Source organism: Vicia villosa, linkage group LG5, assembly GCF_029867415.1.
Source record: "Vicia villosa cultivar HV-30 ecotype Madison, WI linkage group LG5, Vvil1.0, whole genome shotgun sequence".
Taxonomy (NCBI): domain Eukaryota; kingdom Viridiplantae; phylum Streptophyta; class Magnoliopsida; order Fabales; family Fabaceae; genus Vicia; species Vicia villosa.
Genome location: NC_081184.1, coordinates 24,459,360 through 24,476,327, shown reverse-complemented (window position 1 = coordinate 24,476,327; position 16,968 = coordinate 24,459,360). Strand labels below are relative to the sequence as shown.

The window sequence follows — 16,968 nt, the reverse complement described above, 5'->3', positions numbered from 1 at the left end:
AGAGAATTTAAATAAAGGATTAATTAAATTATTTTATTGCTTTATTCAGATATTTGATCAGTATGACATAGAGAGTCGACTAATTCGAAGGCGGGATGAAATAGATATTCATCCGCCATTTATCCGTTAAAGGGGAAGTTAGAGCTTATTGTTTTTATTATTGGATTTGATTAATTAAATTAATCGATTGTTAATCATTGCGACCAATAGGTTTAGTCGGAACGAGTAACAAATTAAATCCTAAAAACTTCGACCAAGTGGCCAATGGGATTGGACGAACCCTAATGGACGAATAAACCTTTATAGGGTTTTTGTGATTTAATATTGATTAAATCAATTAAGTCGAATAATCGACATAATCGAATAATCGGGAAAAAAGTTATACTCCTAACCCTAATCCTAATTTACTAACATAATCCTAATTAGATAAATTAATACACCAAATATAATTAACTATTAAACAATCTAAATAATTAAATAATATAATAAATAAAATATAAGAAAACCTGGCTTCAATCTTGTGTTATGCACCTGAGAGTGCCTACCGTGGGCCTGCATCTTTGTACGCGTCAGATCTGGATCTGGCATGATCCTGTGGCTCCAGCGTGATGGAATAGCGCAGCTCGGGTGAGCACATGTGTATCGGATCTAACTGCAATGTTTTGATAAAAAATACATGGCCCTGACAGGGATCGACCCTGCGACCCCATGTTTAACTACAAGCTTCTGTAGCCAACCGTGCCATCTACTTTTCTTGTTAGTTAGATAGAAATAAATAAATATTATAATATAAGGCCACAAATTAAAAAAACTAATAATATATTGTGTCTAGAACCACACGCCCTTTGTCTTCATAATCATGTTTCTCAGCAACAACCTTTCTTCAACCCAAGAATTGGATCTCAACTTCACTCTCTTCCTCCCACGACAACAAGATCAAATGAACAGTGGTTGATGCTATGATGAAATAAAGCCGTCAGCGACGTCGAAGTTGAATGGGTGACCTCGCGACAGGGAGTTGATCGCGGTAGCTGCAGGGTGGAGTCGGAGCGCCGTCGAATGTTTTGCCGGAGTGGTTGGTCGTGACGGTGGTTGGTGTGGCGATCGGCGGCAGCGAGGTTGCTGCGTGCGGCCGCAATTGGGCGGAGCTGTTTGGAGGTCGTGCGGAGTGGTGCTCGCCGACGCGGATCTGGGGGTCTCCGCGGTTGCGCGTGAAGGTACGCGGTCGTTCGATTGCGTCCGGTGGTTGATTCGTGCGGCAACGGTTTTGACGGCTTCAATCCGTCTTCTACTTTCGTTAGATTCATTTTTCTGCAAAAACAAAAAAAAACTTACAAATTTTTGTAAAGTCAGGATTTTTGTTGTAGTTTAAATGATTTTTAGTTTCGTATTTTTTATTTGATATTAGTCTGTTACTGGAAAACGATGTGCAAGAAGGTTATTTGTGGAGAGTTAATTGACTCTTAAAAAAACAAAGGTTTACTGGGTTTTAGAAAAAAAGATGGTTTTCAATAGTGTGCAATATGTATATGTATGTTAGGGTGAGAACTGAAGATTGTAAAAATATGAAAATGTGAGATTCATAAGAAAAAGGGTTAATTGTTAGTAATATTTAGAAAAAAGTGATGAGATTGTGTGTAAATGTGAGGTATGTACGTGTGTAAGAGTGATAGGCCAGAATAAGGGTTTTGTGAGTGGAGTTGGCCTCCTATTGTCTGCACAGAAAATGTGTTATTTATATTAGTCAAAACTAGGATTTTCTATACCTAATGGGCCTATTGCCCAATTAATTTAATTATATAAAAAAACTATAAAAATCCTAATTATAATAATATTTAAATTAGTACTAATCCTAATAATAACATTAATAATCCCTAATGACAATTCTACTAATAATATTAACAACAATTAATTAGTAAAATTAATAATATTAATACTAATAATTAGTAATAATAAAATTAATAAAAACAAATGTTAGTAAAAGAACTATAACCCCAAACATGATAAAACCCTTGTCCTAATTGGGTCCAAATACATGGGTCCCAAAATACCTGTTATCCGCACCTCTATTCCAATTTATAGGAGAATGAGTTTAACAATAAGAATGTTAAATCCCATGACCCTTAATTTAGTTCCCTTGATAAATTACTTTACCGCAAATGATTGGGCAAATTTTGGGGTATGATAGCTGCCCCTGTTCAATCTTCTTAAACCTGAAGAGTCGGATAGGCACGTCTGCCTATCGTGATCTAAAGGTAGAAGATGATTGGACACTAAAATGCCCTGAAATTTGCATTTGTTGGAAAGAAAATCTGCGTGAAATGGGCTTACAGATGCCACCCAAGGTAGATGCCACTTTTCACAATGTGAAGCAAATGTTCTTCGGGAGGAACCGGGTGCTTTGGTTGTAGCATAGCCTAAAAAGGCGGTCTTAATTTTATGCAATGTTATGATGCATATAATGTATGATGCAATGAGCTTCTCAAAATAAATGAGAGCGATGTATGTATATGCACTATGTATGAATGGGGTATGTTAATTGAATGATGCGTGATTGTTAGTTATGTTAGTTGAAGTTAGTAACTTTGGAAAAGAAAAATAGAACCTTGTATGATTGATGAAATTTTGAAGAAGATCACTGCCGAGGGACTAATGCAATAAACCCAATTGAAGCATCTTGTGACCAATGAAAATAAATCCCTATTTGTAAAGAGACGTAGCTTTATATCACTGCCCGGGGGCTAACGTGATATTGATCAGCAAGATGATTTTGAAGGGGATCACTGCCAAGGGACCAACGTGAAGGGACCCCCTCCTCTCAGCGGACTCAAAATTGCATCCAGCCTCTGATTTTCTCCGCTGGAGCTCCGCTCAGCGGACCTCCTCCGCTTAGCGGATGACAGCAAAAGTGAAATCTTGTTTTCGCCATAAGTTGAGAACCGTAACTCCAAATTTCGCCCGGTTCGAAGCGTTTGAAAGCTTATTCAATGCTCTATATAATAATGAATGAATGAAGACCAAATTGATGATTTTGATCATCCTTATTTGAGCCTTATTCTTTGATGAATTGGTAGAATTTGCATTCTTGAAGCTTAGCCTTTGGTATTTATTACTCAATGCTCCAAAGATGCATGAATACCTTTAAAATGAATGGAAAACTATTAATTGGTATAAAAATGAATCAAAAACACAAGTATGCACATATTTACACAAAAGTTAGGATTTTATTACAAAAATCATAAGAATAGAATCGATAAGTGCCACAAATATATACTCAAAATATCGACATTTTGACACTTATCAAGGATGCGGCCGCTGTCGTCAGGGTCCTCGAGCTAGCCACTTTGTATGCCCGTTCAGCACCCCTATCTGCGGAGGCCGTGAAGAGGATCCAGAAGGACAGTTAAAGCAAAGCGGCTGCCTTGGGGGAGGTACAGGAGGAGCTGAAGGTCCGAGATCAGGAGGTGGCAGATTTGAAGGCTAATCTGGTTGCTAAGGAGGACGCTCTGGCTGACGTGCAGGGGCAGCATACCTTACTCTATCGGACCCTTTATGAAGCGATGCTGTCTTCCTCGGTCAAGGAGGTTTCTCTTCGTCGGTCTTTGGCCCCTGCTGAGGACGAGACGGACGAAAAGAAGGCTCTCTTGACTCGGGCGGATTTAATCCTGTACATTCGGGTTTTGGGCGAAGACTGCATGGCTGCAGCTGAGGATACCTATAATTCCAACGCGCACCGAGTGGAGGGTGACCAGGTCGTCTTCCTAGAATTTACGATCGATAGGGAGGAGTCCGCAACTCAGGAGGCCGAGGAGACCCATATGGAGGAAGGTGTTTGAAGTTTCTGTTAAGAGTTTGACCTGTGCGCCATTTGTGACTTTGGTTGTACTACGGGGGGAATGCCCCCCGTTTTTGCTTTGTAAAGATATTCATCGGCTCGGCCTTTATGGCCGTTAGTCGGGCACATTTGCGGGCTGTTTGCTCGATGGTTCTTTAATTCGTACTCGCTTTATCTCATATTTAATGTTTGTGTTTGCCTCTTTTTTCGAAGTTTATGCGCATGCGTTTGACTCCTTGGGCATCGTGCGCGTTATTTCCAAGGGTCCTGCAACTGTTTAATGCTTTTGTTAGTTCCCATGCTCCTTTGTTCCCTTTTCTTTTCCCATAAAAGGGGGCTCCTTGGGCCTCTTCTTTTCCATTTTTCTGCAGAAATGAGAGGTACTAAAGGGAAGAAGTTTCCAAGGTTTGTTTCTCTCATGGAATCAAGGAAACGAAGAAAAAGAAAGTCTCTATTGGGCCCACTTCACGCTCCCAAGGGGCTCGTGGTTCAAACGCGCAGGCTCAGTCCTCGGGTGCGAGGGTTGTGACCAACCCTGATGGCTCTGAGACGGAGTGGGACGAGGATTGGTTCTAGTATCTTCACTCGGAGGAGTTCATGCGTCGGGCAGAATGATGCTTTTTTATTTGTTTTTGCTTTTGCTTGTACTATGTAACTTGCTTGATTAATGAATAAAGTATCATTGTCGTAGTTTTGCTAGTGTATTCGTTAGTAGGAGATTTCCTCGATTATATTGTGTTGGTTGCCAAGTGTGTGGAACTATGGTCGACAGCCGGGGACACGTGCCTGGCGGGGGTGAGTCTCAGGCCTCGTTGTGTTGAGGTCTGAGTCTCGTGGCGTGAACTATCCCTTAGCGAGCAGGGTGTTCTGCCGTCGTGGTACTTGCTTACGACGGGGTGCTCGGCATTCGTGCTCCCCGAAGGACAAGGAGTTCGCTCGATTAAGGGAGCGGGCTACTGTCGTTTTGTTTCGTTATGAGGTACTAGGAGTGTACCCGGGCTGCACCTATGTTCCGAGCGTCTCTGGCTCCTAGCTGCAGTACTGCTTGAATTTTTCGGCGTTCCAGGGTCGAGCGTGTTCTTCTCTTTGTATATTTTCAAAGTAGTATGCCCCGTTTTAGGTCTTCGCTCGGACGCGATAGGGGCCTTCCCAGTTTGCGGCTAGCTTTCCTTCGCCAGAATCTTTGTGGTTTCTCTTGAGAACCAGACTGTCCACTTCAAATTCTCGTCTAATGACTTTTGTGTCATGTCTCAGAGTGATTTTTTGCTTGAGCGAAGCTTCGCGCAGAGCGACACCCATTCGAATTTCTTCGACCAAATCGAGCTCCTCTCGGATGGATTCTCTGTTAGTCTCCTCCTCAAGGGGTTCTTCAGTACGTCTGATGGGCACGTGTACCTCGACGGGGATTACGGCCTCCGTCCCGTATGTAAGTCAGAAAAGGGTCTCCCGGTAGGGCTGGACAAAACCCAAAGGCCCGCTAAAAACCGGCTAAACCGAACGGGTTTAATGAAAATGGGCGGGTTTATATGGATCAACAGGTCAAACGGTTCGTTAATACAGGTTTAATAGGGTTGTACTGGGCGATTCCGGTTGAAGAAAACTAAACAGCGGGTGTCCAACCCAACCCGTAAAAACTAACTTGAGTATATAACAATTTTGTCTCTCTCTCAAACCCTAATTCACACTTCACTCTACAGATTCTCTCTCTCTCTCTCTCTCTCTCTCTCTCTCTCTTCCTCTCTTTTTTCCTCATTTGAAAGACTTTAAACCTAGAATCTCAACCAGCCGCCACCACTACCACCGCCAATATTCATCCACACAATCCCTCTCCAAATATGTATCACGACTCTTACCATTCTCACTCTCATCATCATCAATCTTCTGTGTATAAAGGTTAGTTTTATTTTTTCTTTTCAATCTTCTGTGTATGTTCCTTTAACACTTAAAAAAGGCTTATTGTTTTACGGTTGATTTTGAGAATTTGAACTTAATAATTTTTTGTTTTTGTTTGTTTGTTATGATTTATTAGCAGGAACTCAGATCCGCCTCAAACCTGCCATGCAAGTTTAAGATCTGCAAGGTAAAGTTATTTTTAGTTGATTTTATTTATATTTTTTTTTTCTTTTCAATTTTTTATTTAATATTTTTTTAACTTGTTCTTATTTTTATTTATGACTTGTTCTAATCTATCCAGCTTATAGCATTGCAAGGTAAATATGATTGTTTCTGATTTTTGTCTTGTTCAAATTTTTAGTTTTTTAATTTAATATTTAATCATCCACTCATCAGTTTATGAAAACTCATATTAGAATTCTGATTTTCTCTCAAATGAAGTTATTTTATATTTAGTTTATGAAAACTTGGACTATTCTTAAATGAAGTTATTAATGTCAAATTAATCATTTAGATACATCTGGTTTTGTTTACTGAAATGTGAACTAGTGTTCTTGTTGACACAGGTTCTGAGCATAAAATAAAATATTTGGAATCCCAATCGTTATTGTTGATTTTATGTTTTTTTTATGAGATTAACATGTATGCCTTCATTGATTCTATATTTTCTGCTATGTTTATTCTTGCTTTATTTTTATTCTATATGTTGTAAGTTGTGACTATGAAAGTTTCCTTCTTTTAATTTTTAGTTTAGAAGATTTAGAAGGTTTGTTTAAATATATGAATTTAGTTTAACTAATCTCTGGGAGCTATTTTAATTTAGAATTTATACTACCGTTATTTTCAAAATTATATCATTTTATAATTCCTTGCTAATATTTGTTAATATTGAAATTTCAGGTGTGTTGTTGATCAATTATTATTTGAAGAAGAGCTAATGGATGTATTATTTTCTTAATAATTGTAATGATATTGTTTTGATTTTGTTGAACTGTAAACATTATCATATATCAAATAAAATATTTTGTAAAGGTTGATCCAAAAGTAAAAATATTTTAAAAAGCACAAGAAATTTATTGGGCCTTGCCTTAAAATTGCAATTGGCCCAATAACCCGAAGTAATATTTCGTAATAACCCGCCACCCGCACAAACCCCACCCGTCCAAATCGTTGTAAATTTTGGGCGAAAATGGGCCAGTTATCTTAAACCGCGGGTTGGGCTGGTGGTGTTATTGGGCACTACAAGAATAATGCTCCCCTGCGACGTGGCATTTGTGACGTGATAATCATGTGGTAAAAAAAGATATTTGCGACGTGATTATCATGTCACTAAAAAATTTAGATAATAAAATAATCGGAGTAACATTAGTACATGGTGTATTAGTTTTTATTATTAAAAAAACGTTGTGGCGTGGAAATCACGTCGCAACATATTTTATAAAATAAAAAAATAAAAACGTTGCAGCTTTCTAAAGGAGGGAAGTTTGAAAAATTCAAAAATTACGTTGTGACATGTTTATCAAGTCGCAACTCTTTTAGAAGGAAAATTGTTGACATTGAAGGGATGTTTTTTGAACTTTGTGCAGGTTGAGTAATTAAATATTATGACTGTTAGGGGTTGTGACATGATTTTCACGTGGCAAAGTTGCGACGTGAAAATTACGTCACTAAATTTATTATATAAACCATTTAAAATAATCAGAGTAACATTAGTACATGGTGCATTGGGTATTTTTATTAAAAAAATTGTGGCGTGAAAATCACGTCGCAACATATTTTATAAAATTAAAAATTAAAACGTTGCAGCTTTCTAGAGGAGGGAAGTTTGAAAATTTCAAAAATTACGTTGTGACATGTTTATCACATCGCAAATTTTTTTAGAGGGAAAATAGTTGACATTGAAGTGATGTGTTTTGAACTTTGTGCAGGTTGAGTAATTAACTATTATGACTGTTGGAGGTTGGGACGTGATTTTCATGTGGCAAAATTGCGACATGAAAATCACGTCACTAAATTTATTATATAAACTATTTTTTCGTCTCTAGAACCATTCACCCTCTTCTTCTTTCTCTTTCATTTTTCTCTCATTTTCTCATTCTCTCTTCTTCCTCCACCCACCACCTTATTCATTCTCTTCTTCCTCCATCCAATTAAATTTCATCATCAAATCAAAGGTATAAATTTCATCTATTTCTTATTTTTTTATATATTTTTTTAAATTAATAACTAATTTATATTTTTAATTAATAACTAATTTATATTTTTAATTATTTGTTTTAAGGTCTTTTTTTCCAAACTTCAACAATCCCACAAGTTTGATTCAAGTTTCATAGAGCAACTTTGGCAATTTAATTTTTTAATTTTTTTCAGATTTATATAATATAATTGTTGGGTTGTTGTCAAAATAATGTTATGGATTTAGATTTATTAAATTAATTTTTTTTTTTGCATATTTATATAATATAATTGTTGGGTTGTTGTTAAAATAATATTATAGATTTAAATTTATTAGGTTAAAAGTGATTTGGATTTAGGTTTATTAGGTTAAAAGTTATTAGGTTAATAATATTACAATATTTTAAGAAATCCGAATATATATAAAATAAAACTGTTTTTATTTTATAATATATATTTAATAAAAACTGTTTTTATGTTATTAAAAACAAAATTAATTAAAACAAAAAATATATTTTATGTTATAATTTTTAAAAATAGAATATTAAAGGTTAATATTGTACAAAGGTTAATATTTTTTTTACTTGTAACAAAAGATCTATATAGTACTTTAAGAGAATTGAAGGTTATATATTTAGTATATATATATTTAGTTTATTAGTTTAATTTATATAATTTAGTATATTTAATTTCTTAATTTAATTTATATATATAATTGGTTTCATAATTTTTTTTATAAAAAAAAGGGAATTAGTGACGTGATTTACATGTCACTAATTAGTGACATGGAAATCACGTCGCAACTTGCAATTATTACATTCATTTAAATTCAAAGCAACAATAATTAGTGGCGTGATTTTCATGTCACTAATTAGTGACACGCAAATCACGTCGCAACTAAAGCTGTTTTTCTAAACATCATCTGCTGCGCATGCTCTGACTATAATGTTGGGAATATCTGTGCAGACATTTGCGACGTGATTTTTATGTCCCTAATTAGCGACATGAAAATCACGTCACAACTTAGTTGCCACCCTCTCTCCAGGGGCGTAAAAAGTCACGTCGCAAAATCCAGTTTGTGTAAGTATCAGATGTGCCTAAGAGGGGGGGGGTGAATTAGGTGATGGTAGATTTTTGTTCTTTTATTCTTTTATGATCTTGTTGAGTGTGTTGAAAGCAATAAAAGCGGAAAGTAAATGAACACACGATGTATACTGGTTCCCCTCACAGGTCGAGAGTACTCCAGTCCCCTTGCCAACAAGCAAGAGATTTTACTATAATGTTATGACTCTTACAAGACTCTTCCTAGTCCTTCTAAAGAGACAACCACCAAGAACACCCTTCTTGGATTTCAATAAGTCCTTAAGAGAACAACCTCCCTAAGGATACCTCTTGTTTCCAAAACTATGGACAACAAGGTTACAACCTTACAATCTTATATCCACACTTGGAACAATAAGATGTAATCAATACAAACATAAAGAATTACAAGTGATTGAATATATTTGGTAATAAGTAAAGTTTTCTCACAATAGATTATTATGTATTCAATGGAAATGATGAAGAAAATTTTCTAAGTATATGAAAGTGTATGCTGAAAATTTTCTTTAAAGAAGTTTGAACACAATGGAAATTTGAGAGCAAGAGCACAACAAAATGATTATGAAAAATTGATAGTATGTGTGTTTTTTTCAAAAGGAATAAAGAAGCCTTTATATATGATAAAACACCCTTCCAAAAGGCTGCAAAAACATTTTCAAAAAGATGCAAACTCATGGCTAAAAAGAAATTTCGTATGGCTGAAGAAATAATGAAAAGATGTGATGCTTCAGCAGTAATCGGTTACCAGAAGTAGGGTAACCGGTTACCCAATTGCAACGTTCATATTTTTCAAATTTTTAACAGGGTAACCGATTACTGAAACCAGGGTAATCGATTACCCATACAAAAACCAGAGAGAGATCTTTTGAGAAACTCAGTAACCGGTTACCAAAGCTTCAATAACCGATTACTTCAACTACAAAACCAAAAAACACTTTGAAAAAAACTTTTTATGTTGAAATGAGTTTTACCAAAAGCCTTTTAAATGCAATGCATGTTATGTGTGATATTTCCATTGATTACACAATTATATCTAAGTGAGTTTTTCTTTAACTTATTTACCTTACAATTGATCAAGATATATTGAAGATTAAACTTGTATATTGAGAGAATTCTTGATCCAAGTCCTTTGCCAAAAGCTATGGTGATGTTTTGTCTTCATCAAAAACCCTTGAAGAAGCTTGTCTTCACATTCTCCCCCTTTTTGATGATGACAAACCAATCTTAGATGAAAATATGAATAATATTGCTTTTGCCTTATGATTGACTTTTGCTCCCCCTATCACCAATACTCCCCATTTATGTAAGAGTATTTCTTGATTTTGAAAGTTAAGTATTTTTGAGCTTCTTGAGCTACATATGGTTAGTAAAAGCAATCATATAATTTTGAGATCTTTCTCCCCCTTTGTCATTAACAAAAAGGAATGAAAGACTAATAGAAGTTAGAGTGCATAAAAGTTACAAAGAATATAGAAGATATTTTGAAACCAAACATAACTCAAATTTAATAAATCAAAACATACTAACATAATGCAAACATTGTTTTTAGAACATGAAATTTAAACACACAACTTTGATGAAAATAACATAAAAGTAGAACAAACAAAGATGATAAAACATAAGCTAAATGATAATATGAAATGAAATGACTATTCTTGCTCATCCATGTTCTCTTCCTCTTCCTCCTCTTCTTCCTCTTCATTTTGGTTGTGAAGCATATCTATTTGGAGTTGCATGTTGTTAAACCGGTTGATCATATAGGTGTCCATAGCACACACCTTGTTGTAGGTTAGCATTTGAAGGTTGTAGATAGCTTCATTTGTGTATCCTCCTTCGGGTATATCGGGAGGTTGGTAGTGAACATTTGGTTGTTGTGGTTCAACATCTCGATAAACAAACCGACCTTCCCGGTTTTGAAAAATGCCGGTATTTTTGGTGATGGATGAAGTGTCGATCTCATTGTCATTAGTCATCATGATTTTAGGTTCCCTTCTTAGAGCAATATCAAATTGAGGCAAAAGGCGTGAAATCATTCTAGCATAAGGTAGGCCACCCGACAATTTAAGTTGATGCTCCATATTCCTTAAAATCATAGTTGCCCAATCAAGTTTAATGCGGTTTTTGACCGCAAACATAATCATCAACTCGGTATCACTCACTTGAGAGTGGTTAGAGTGTTTTGGAATCAAAATATAGCTAATGAAAAAGTGAAGCACTCGATCACTTACAGTTAAATTCTTCGCCGGTAATACCAAACGGTCCGCCGTGTTAGCCTTGGCCGCGAAACTTTCCCTAACCGATTCTCTTGAAATATCATAAAAGTAGCCATACCTAGTATAGTTTTCCCATGGAGGTAACATACCGTGAAGGATAGCTAAGCCGGTAGTGGGAATAGTTGAAAACTCCCTAAATTCTTCTAAGGTCATGGAAATTTGTTTCCCTTGAACCTCACTAGACAAAGATAAATCATTCCCAATTTCAAAAGAACAATAGAAATCTTTCACTAAATCCGCATATACTTCTCCATGGTCACTAACAAATCTATCCACTCTTTGATATCTAAGCAATTCCGGAAATTGGAAACTAGTGTTAGGGAATTTATGCAACATACCATACTTTGTTGCCATTAGAGGTCTTTTGCGGACATTGAAGGTGAGTCGACGAGCTTTCAAGGATGGTGCCGCCGGATGCCTTGAAGAACTTCCATCCACATGCTTGTTGCTTCTTGAAGATCTCATGATGAAAGTTAGGGTTTGGAGAAGATGATAGAGATGTTAGGTTATTGAGGGTTTGAGGTAATATATAATAGGTAGAGTTTATGGGAATTTGAGAGATGTTAAGAGTAGTTATGAGAATGTGAAGGTTGAATGTGAAGGTTGAATGAATTGAATGTGAGAGTTATGAGAGGTTTGAATGAGTTGAATGAGATTTATGAGAGGTAGGTGGAAGAGATAAAAAGGAGATATAAGGAGAGAGGAAATAACATAAAAAATATGATGCATGCATGTATGCCACATATGCAATATAGGAGAAAAAAAATAAAGTAAAAACACATTTAAAAAAACCTAAAAACGTGAACAAAACAGAGCTGGACGCAGGGTAATCGGTTACTGGGGTTTAGGTAACCGGTTACTCAAAGTGAAAAAATAATCTTTGCGCAAAACTCCCAGGGTAACCGATTACTCTCATCTGGGTAACCGATTACTGATGCAGAAAATGCAAAAATACATAAAATAAACATAGGAAAACCATGATAAGCATAGAAAGAAAGCACCTTAATATTTTGGTGAAGATTTAGGCTAGATCACTTTCATCCAGAATGCCAAGTTCTCGACGGATTTTATAGAAAGCATCTTTTGGAAGCGGCTTTGTGAAGATATCAGCAAGTTGATTTTGCGTATCTACAAATGTTATCTCAACATCACCTTTGAACACGTGATCTCGTATGAAATGATGTCTGATATCTATGTGTTTTGTGCGAGAGTGCATCACTGGATTTTTTGTTATGTTGATCGCGCTTGTGTTATCACATCTTAGAGGAATACACCCAAGGTTTAAACCATAGTCAAGTAGTTGTTGTTTGAGCCATAAGATTTGAGCGCATCCACTTCCGGCTGCAATATATTCAGCCTCAGCAGTACTAAGAGCCACGCTTGCTTGTTTCTTGCATGACCATGACACTAGAGCATTTCCCAAAATGTGACACGTTCCACTGGTGCTTTTGCGATCAGTTTTACAACCTGCATAGTCAGCATCAGAATAACCAACTAAAGTATTCATACTACCTTTAGGATACCATAAGCCGACGTTGGTTGTTCCTTTTAGATATTTAATGATTCGTTTGACTGCTGCAAGGTGAGATTCCTTAGGGTTGGCTTGATATCTGGCACATAAGCAGACGCTAAACATAATATCTGGTCGACTTGCCGTTAAGTATAAAAGTGAGCCGATCATTCCACGATATTTTGTGATGTTGACAGGATTGCCTGGTTCATCTGGATCAAGGTAGGTGCCAGATCTCATTGGTGTTGCACTATCTTTACTATTTTCCATCTCAAATTTCTTGATTAGTTCTTTGCAATATTTTGACTGATTGATGAAGATTCCATGCTTGAGTTGTTTTATTTGGAGACCAAGAAAGTAATTTAATCTTCCCATCATGGACATTTCAAATTCTCCTTGCATCATTGAAGAAAACTCTTTGCACATTTCATGGTTAGTCGAACCAAACACAATATCATCTACATAAATTTGTACAAGTAAAGTATGACGATTGAATTTTTTAATGAAAAGAGTAGTATCTACTTTACCCTTTACAAACCCTTTTTCGATTAGGAAGGTACTTAGTCGATCATACCAAGCCCTTGGTGCTTGTTTTAGCCCATATAATGCTTTCTTTAGTTTGAAGACATGAGTAGGATGCTTGTAGTCTTCAAACCCGGGGGGTTGCTTTACATAAACTTCTTCATTGATGATGAAATTCTGGACTCAGACACGTGATGTCTTACAGGATGTCACGACATCACTATCTGTATCTTTTTCAAACAGATGAACAAAGTACAAGCAGAAAAGAAAATAACACAAGATAATTGTTAACCCAGTTCGGTTCTAACAAACCTACATCTGGGGGCTACCAAGCCAGGGAGGAAGTCCACTATAAGCAATATTAATTCAAGGTAATACAACTCAATATTACGCCTTTCACTTAATATCTACCCAATGCAACTTCAATCTAAATACTAGATCAGAGATCCTACTCACTCCCCCTCAATCACAGCAGTGATGAACACTTACAAACAAATAATAACAGACGAAGACACTCTTCAGAGACACAACTTGATCTTGCTTAAAAGCTTTGATCAAGAACAATAGTACTCTTGCTTAGAAGCTTCGAGTACCTCTTACAACACAAACCAAACACACCTAGACCAAGACAATCATCATGATGATTGTTTGGCTTACAAGAAATCTAGTACAAGAAAACTAAACTCACAAGAACTTCAAATATTTCTCAACACCAAAAACCCTGACGGCAGCATTAGCCCTAGCGAGGGATAAATAGTCTTCAATAAAACAGCAGCTGGGCCTGAATCCATAGAATAGTTTTTGCCCAAAAACCCCAGATCTTCAACACAAGAAAACTGATAAATAGAAAACATCAAATTTGTCCTTAAACAGATCAGAATCCATTATTACCAAATATAGCGCATCAGGTCTTATCATACGAAGTAATAGAAAATAACGACCAGATGCGAATGTCATGACATCGGCCTTGACATCAGCCACAGGCCTGTAAAAGGAAACACTTCATACCAACAGAATGCATGTCATGACATCAGTTTTGACAAGATGGAACCACAATAGGTTTTACCAAAAAATACAGCCAATCAACAACATCTACAAACTCCCCCTTTGGCACATTTTTTGGCTAAAACTCTAATAGTCGTCAAACAGAAACCAGAGCACACACAACAGCAATCAACAGAAAAATAAATTCTGTCAACAACAAGAGCAACTTGATTAATCACCAGAAAACCAGAAAACATCCAATTGTCATTGTCACAGAGAATACCAAAAAAACACAGAAGGCCATAGTCCCAAATATCAATATATCCATTACAAAATAACCAAAATAACCTCTACTAACCACTACAGCCACTACTCCCCCTTTTTAGCCACAAAAAGGAGCCAAAACAGATCTAATCATCAGCCCCATCACTGTCTTCATCACTTGACCCATCAGAATTGTCATCACTGGAGCTACTAGTCTCTTCAGCAGCATCACTACTCTCACTCTCAGCACTCTCAGCCTCAGCATCCTCAGCTTCTGCCTCAGCCTCTTGGTCTTCATCCATATTGGCACCATTCTTGTCACCAACAAGATCATCATCTGTAGACTGCTCAAGACTGTGGATGAGATTTTCAAGTTTCAGCTTCCTGTTCTCCAGCTCTTGACACGTCTCTTTTAACTCAGCAATAAGGAGAGCTTTGGTCACAGATTTTCTGGGTTGAGATGTCCCAGCAGATGTCTTGTCATCAGATCTCTGCAGCAGCTTGTAGTGAAAGGACAGAGCAGTCTCCCTCTTGCACACAGTATCTTTACTTTTCAGAATTCCTGGGTGTTGCTTGAGGATGATTCCACATATCAGAGATGGGAAGGCAATGGGAAGCTTGGTAGCAGAGGTACCAGCATGCCTCATGGTTTGATCAAATATGTAAGAGCCATAGTCGAATTTTGTCTTGGTTCCCACAGCATATATGAATCTTCCTAGGCCAACAGCAATAGTGGAAGTGTGATTGGTAGGTACCCAGTTAGCAGCACCAATTTTGTGCAGCAATGCATACCTGCCATTAAGAGAACTAACAGACAGTTTGCTCTTAATAGGCCACCTCTTAACCGTACCACCAGTGATTTCCTTGCAGACCTCATTGTCAGTCACCTCAAGCTCAGGTTGAGCTTTACCATCTCTTCCTAGATATAAGTTGATAACAGCAGGAGAAAAATCTATACACTTTCTTCTAACATACACCTTATGGAAATCATCAGTTGTGCCATTACCACAATCTTGAGACAGATTCACAATAAATTCCTTCACAAGCATTTCATAACATTTTGAAAAATGAGAAACAGTTTTCATCAAACCTGCATCCTTGATGAGCTTCATGATCTCTTGACATTCCAGAGCATCATTTGCTAGTTCTCTCTCTAGAGCCAACCTTCTTTGATAAACAAACTTCCACTGGATAGCATTTGATGCATAGTGCAAGTAAATATTATCCAAAGGGACATCACGAACCTTTGTGGAGGATTTTGTGACAGCAATCTTCTTCTTGGAAGGGATGTCAGGGACATCACTTAGGACATCATCTTCTGTGGCAGAAACACTTCTTTCCTTTCTCTTCTTCATAGTAACTTTGCTTTCAGACTTTGCAGGTTCAGTGGAAACTCTCTTCACCCTTTCTTTAGCAGCAGTCTTCAGGGGAGCAACCTGTGGCTTGAGAAATTGTTGATCACAGACTTGCTTTCCTTTACGAGCCTTAACCCTGTTGGAGATGCTGGAAATGAGGTCATCATCAGCAATATCAATAGGATCCTCAAGATCATCAAGATCCACTACATCATGTACTTTAGGGTTTTCATCTTTCTCAGCAGGAACAACAGGAACCTCTTCATCTTTCTCAGGTTCAGCATTGACAGCCTCGGTTGTTTCAACATCTTTGGCAGCAGGGGTCTTATCATTTCCAGCAGATGTCTCAACATCTTTAACAACATGCGTCTCATCATTATCAGCAAATGTCCTATCATTACTAGCAGAAGTCTCAACATTTTCTTGATCTTTGCTTACCTCATCATGCTCACCTTGATCATCATCTGAAGCGGGCATTTGGGCTAGAGGAACAGAAATTCCTTCGACCTTGTGTCCTTCATTCAAGATTCTGGTGACAATGTTTGCAATTGCATTATGAACATATGTCGAGCCTTCTCTACCCTGGACAGGAAAAGTTTCTGGGACAGATCCTCCGGTAGACTTTCTTGCATGCATCTTTCTTGGATGACTGCGAGCAGAATCGGAAGAAGGGACAGAGTTCAATGGCACGACATCCAGTACCACATCTTGATTGCTCACAACATTTGGTGCCCTAGAACCTGATGCTGTTTCAGAAATCGGAGTAGGTTTCTTTGAGGAAGGACTCTGAGACATGGTGGGAGAAGATGAGGAACTGGGTGGAGCGTGATGAATGAAGAAACACAGAGAGAAAGAATGAGTGTGGAGAAGAAGCTTTGAAGGAATGAAAACCGTTTGTGTAACTTGCAAAAAGGGGGGAAAATACACTTTAATGTGTAATGATATCCAAGATTTGGAGAGAGAAATAGTGCTGGCCCCACTCACAATTAATTGCCATAATCTTTTACAAGTACAGATGTCTAACTTGTTTCTTAGGTTTACACACTTATTTGCATC

At 37.1% G+C, this 16,968-nt stretch overlaps 1 protein-coding gene across 1 annotated transcript; it reads right to left on the bottom strand.

Moving 5' to 3' along the window:
* Positions 1 to 14,703: 14,703 nt before the first annotated feature.
* Positions 14,704 to 16,707, bottom strand: LOC131604381 (uncharacterized). Its single transcript, XM_058876826.1, has one exon. It carries the CDS (start codon positions 16,705 to 16,707, stop codon positions 14,704 to 14,706), a length of 2,004 nt encoding a protein of 667 aa, XP_058732809.1.
* Positions 16,708 to 16,968: the final 261 nt, after the last annotated feature.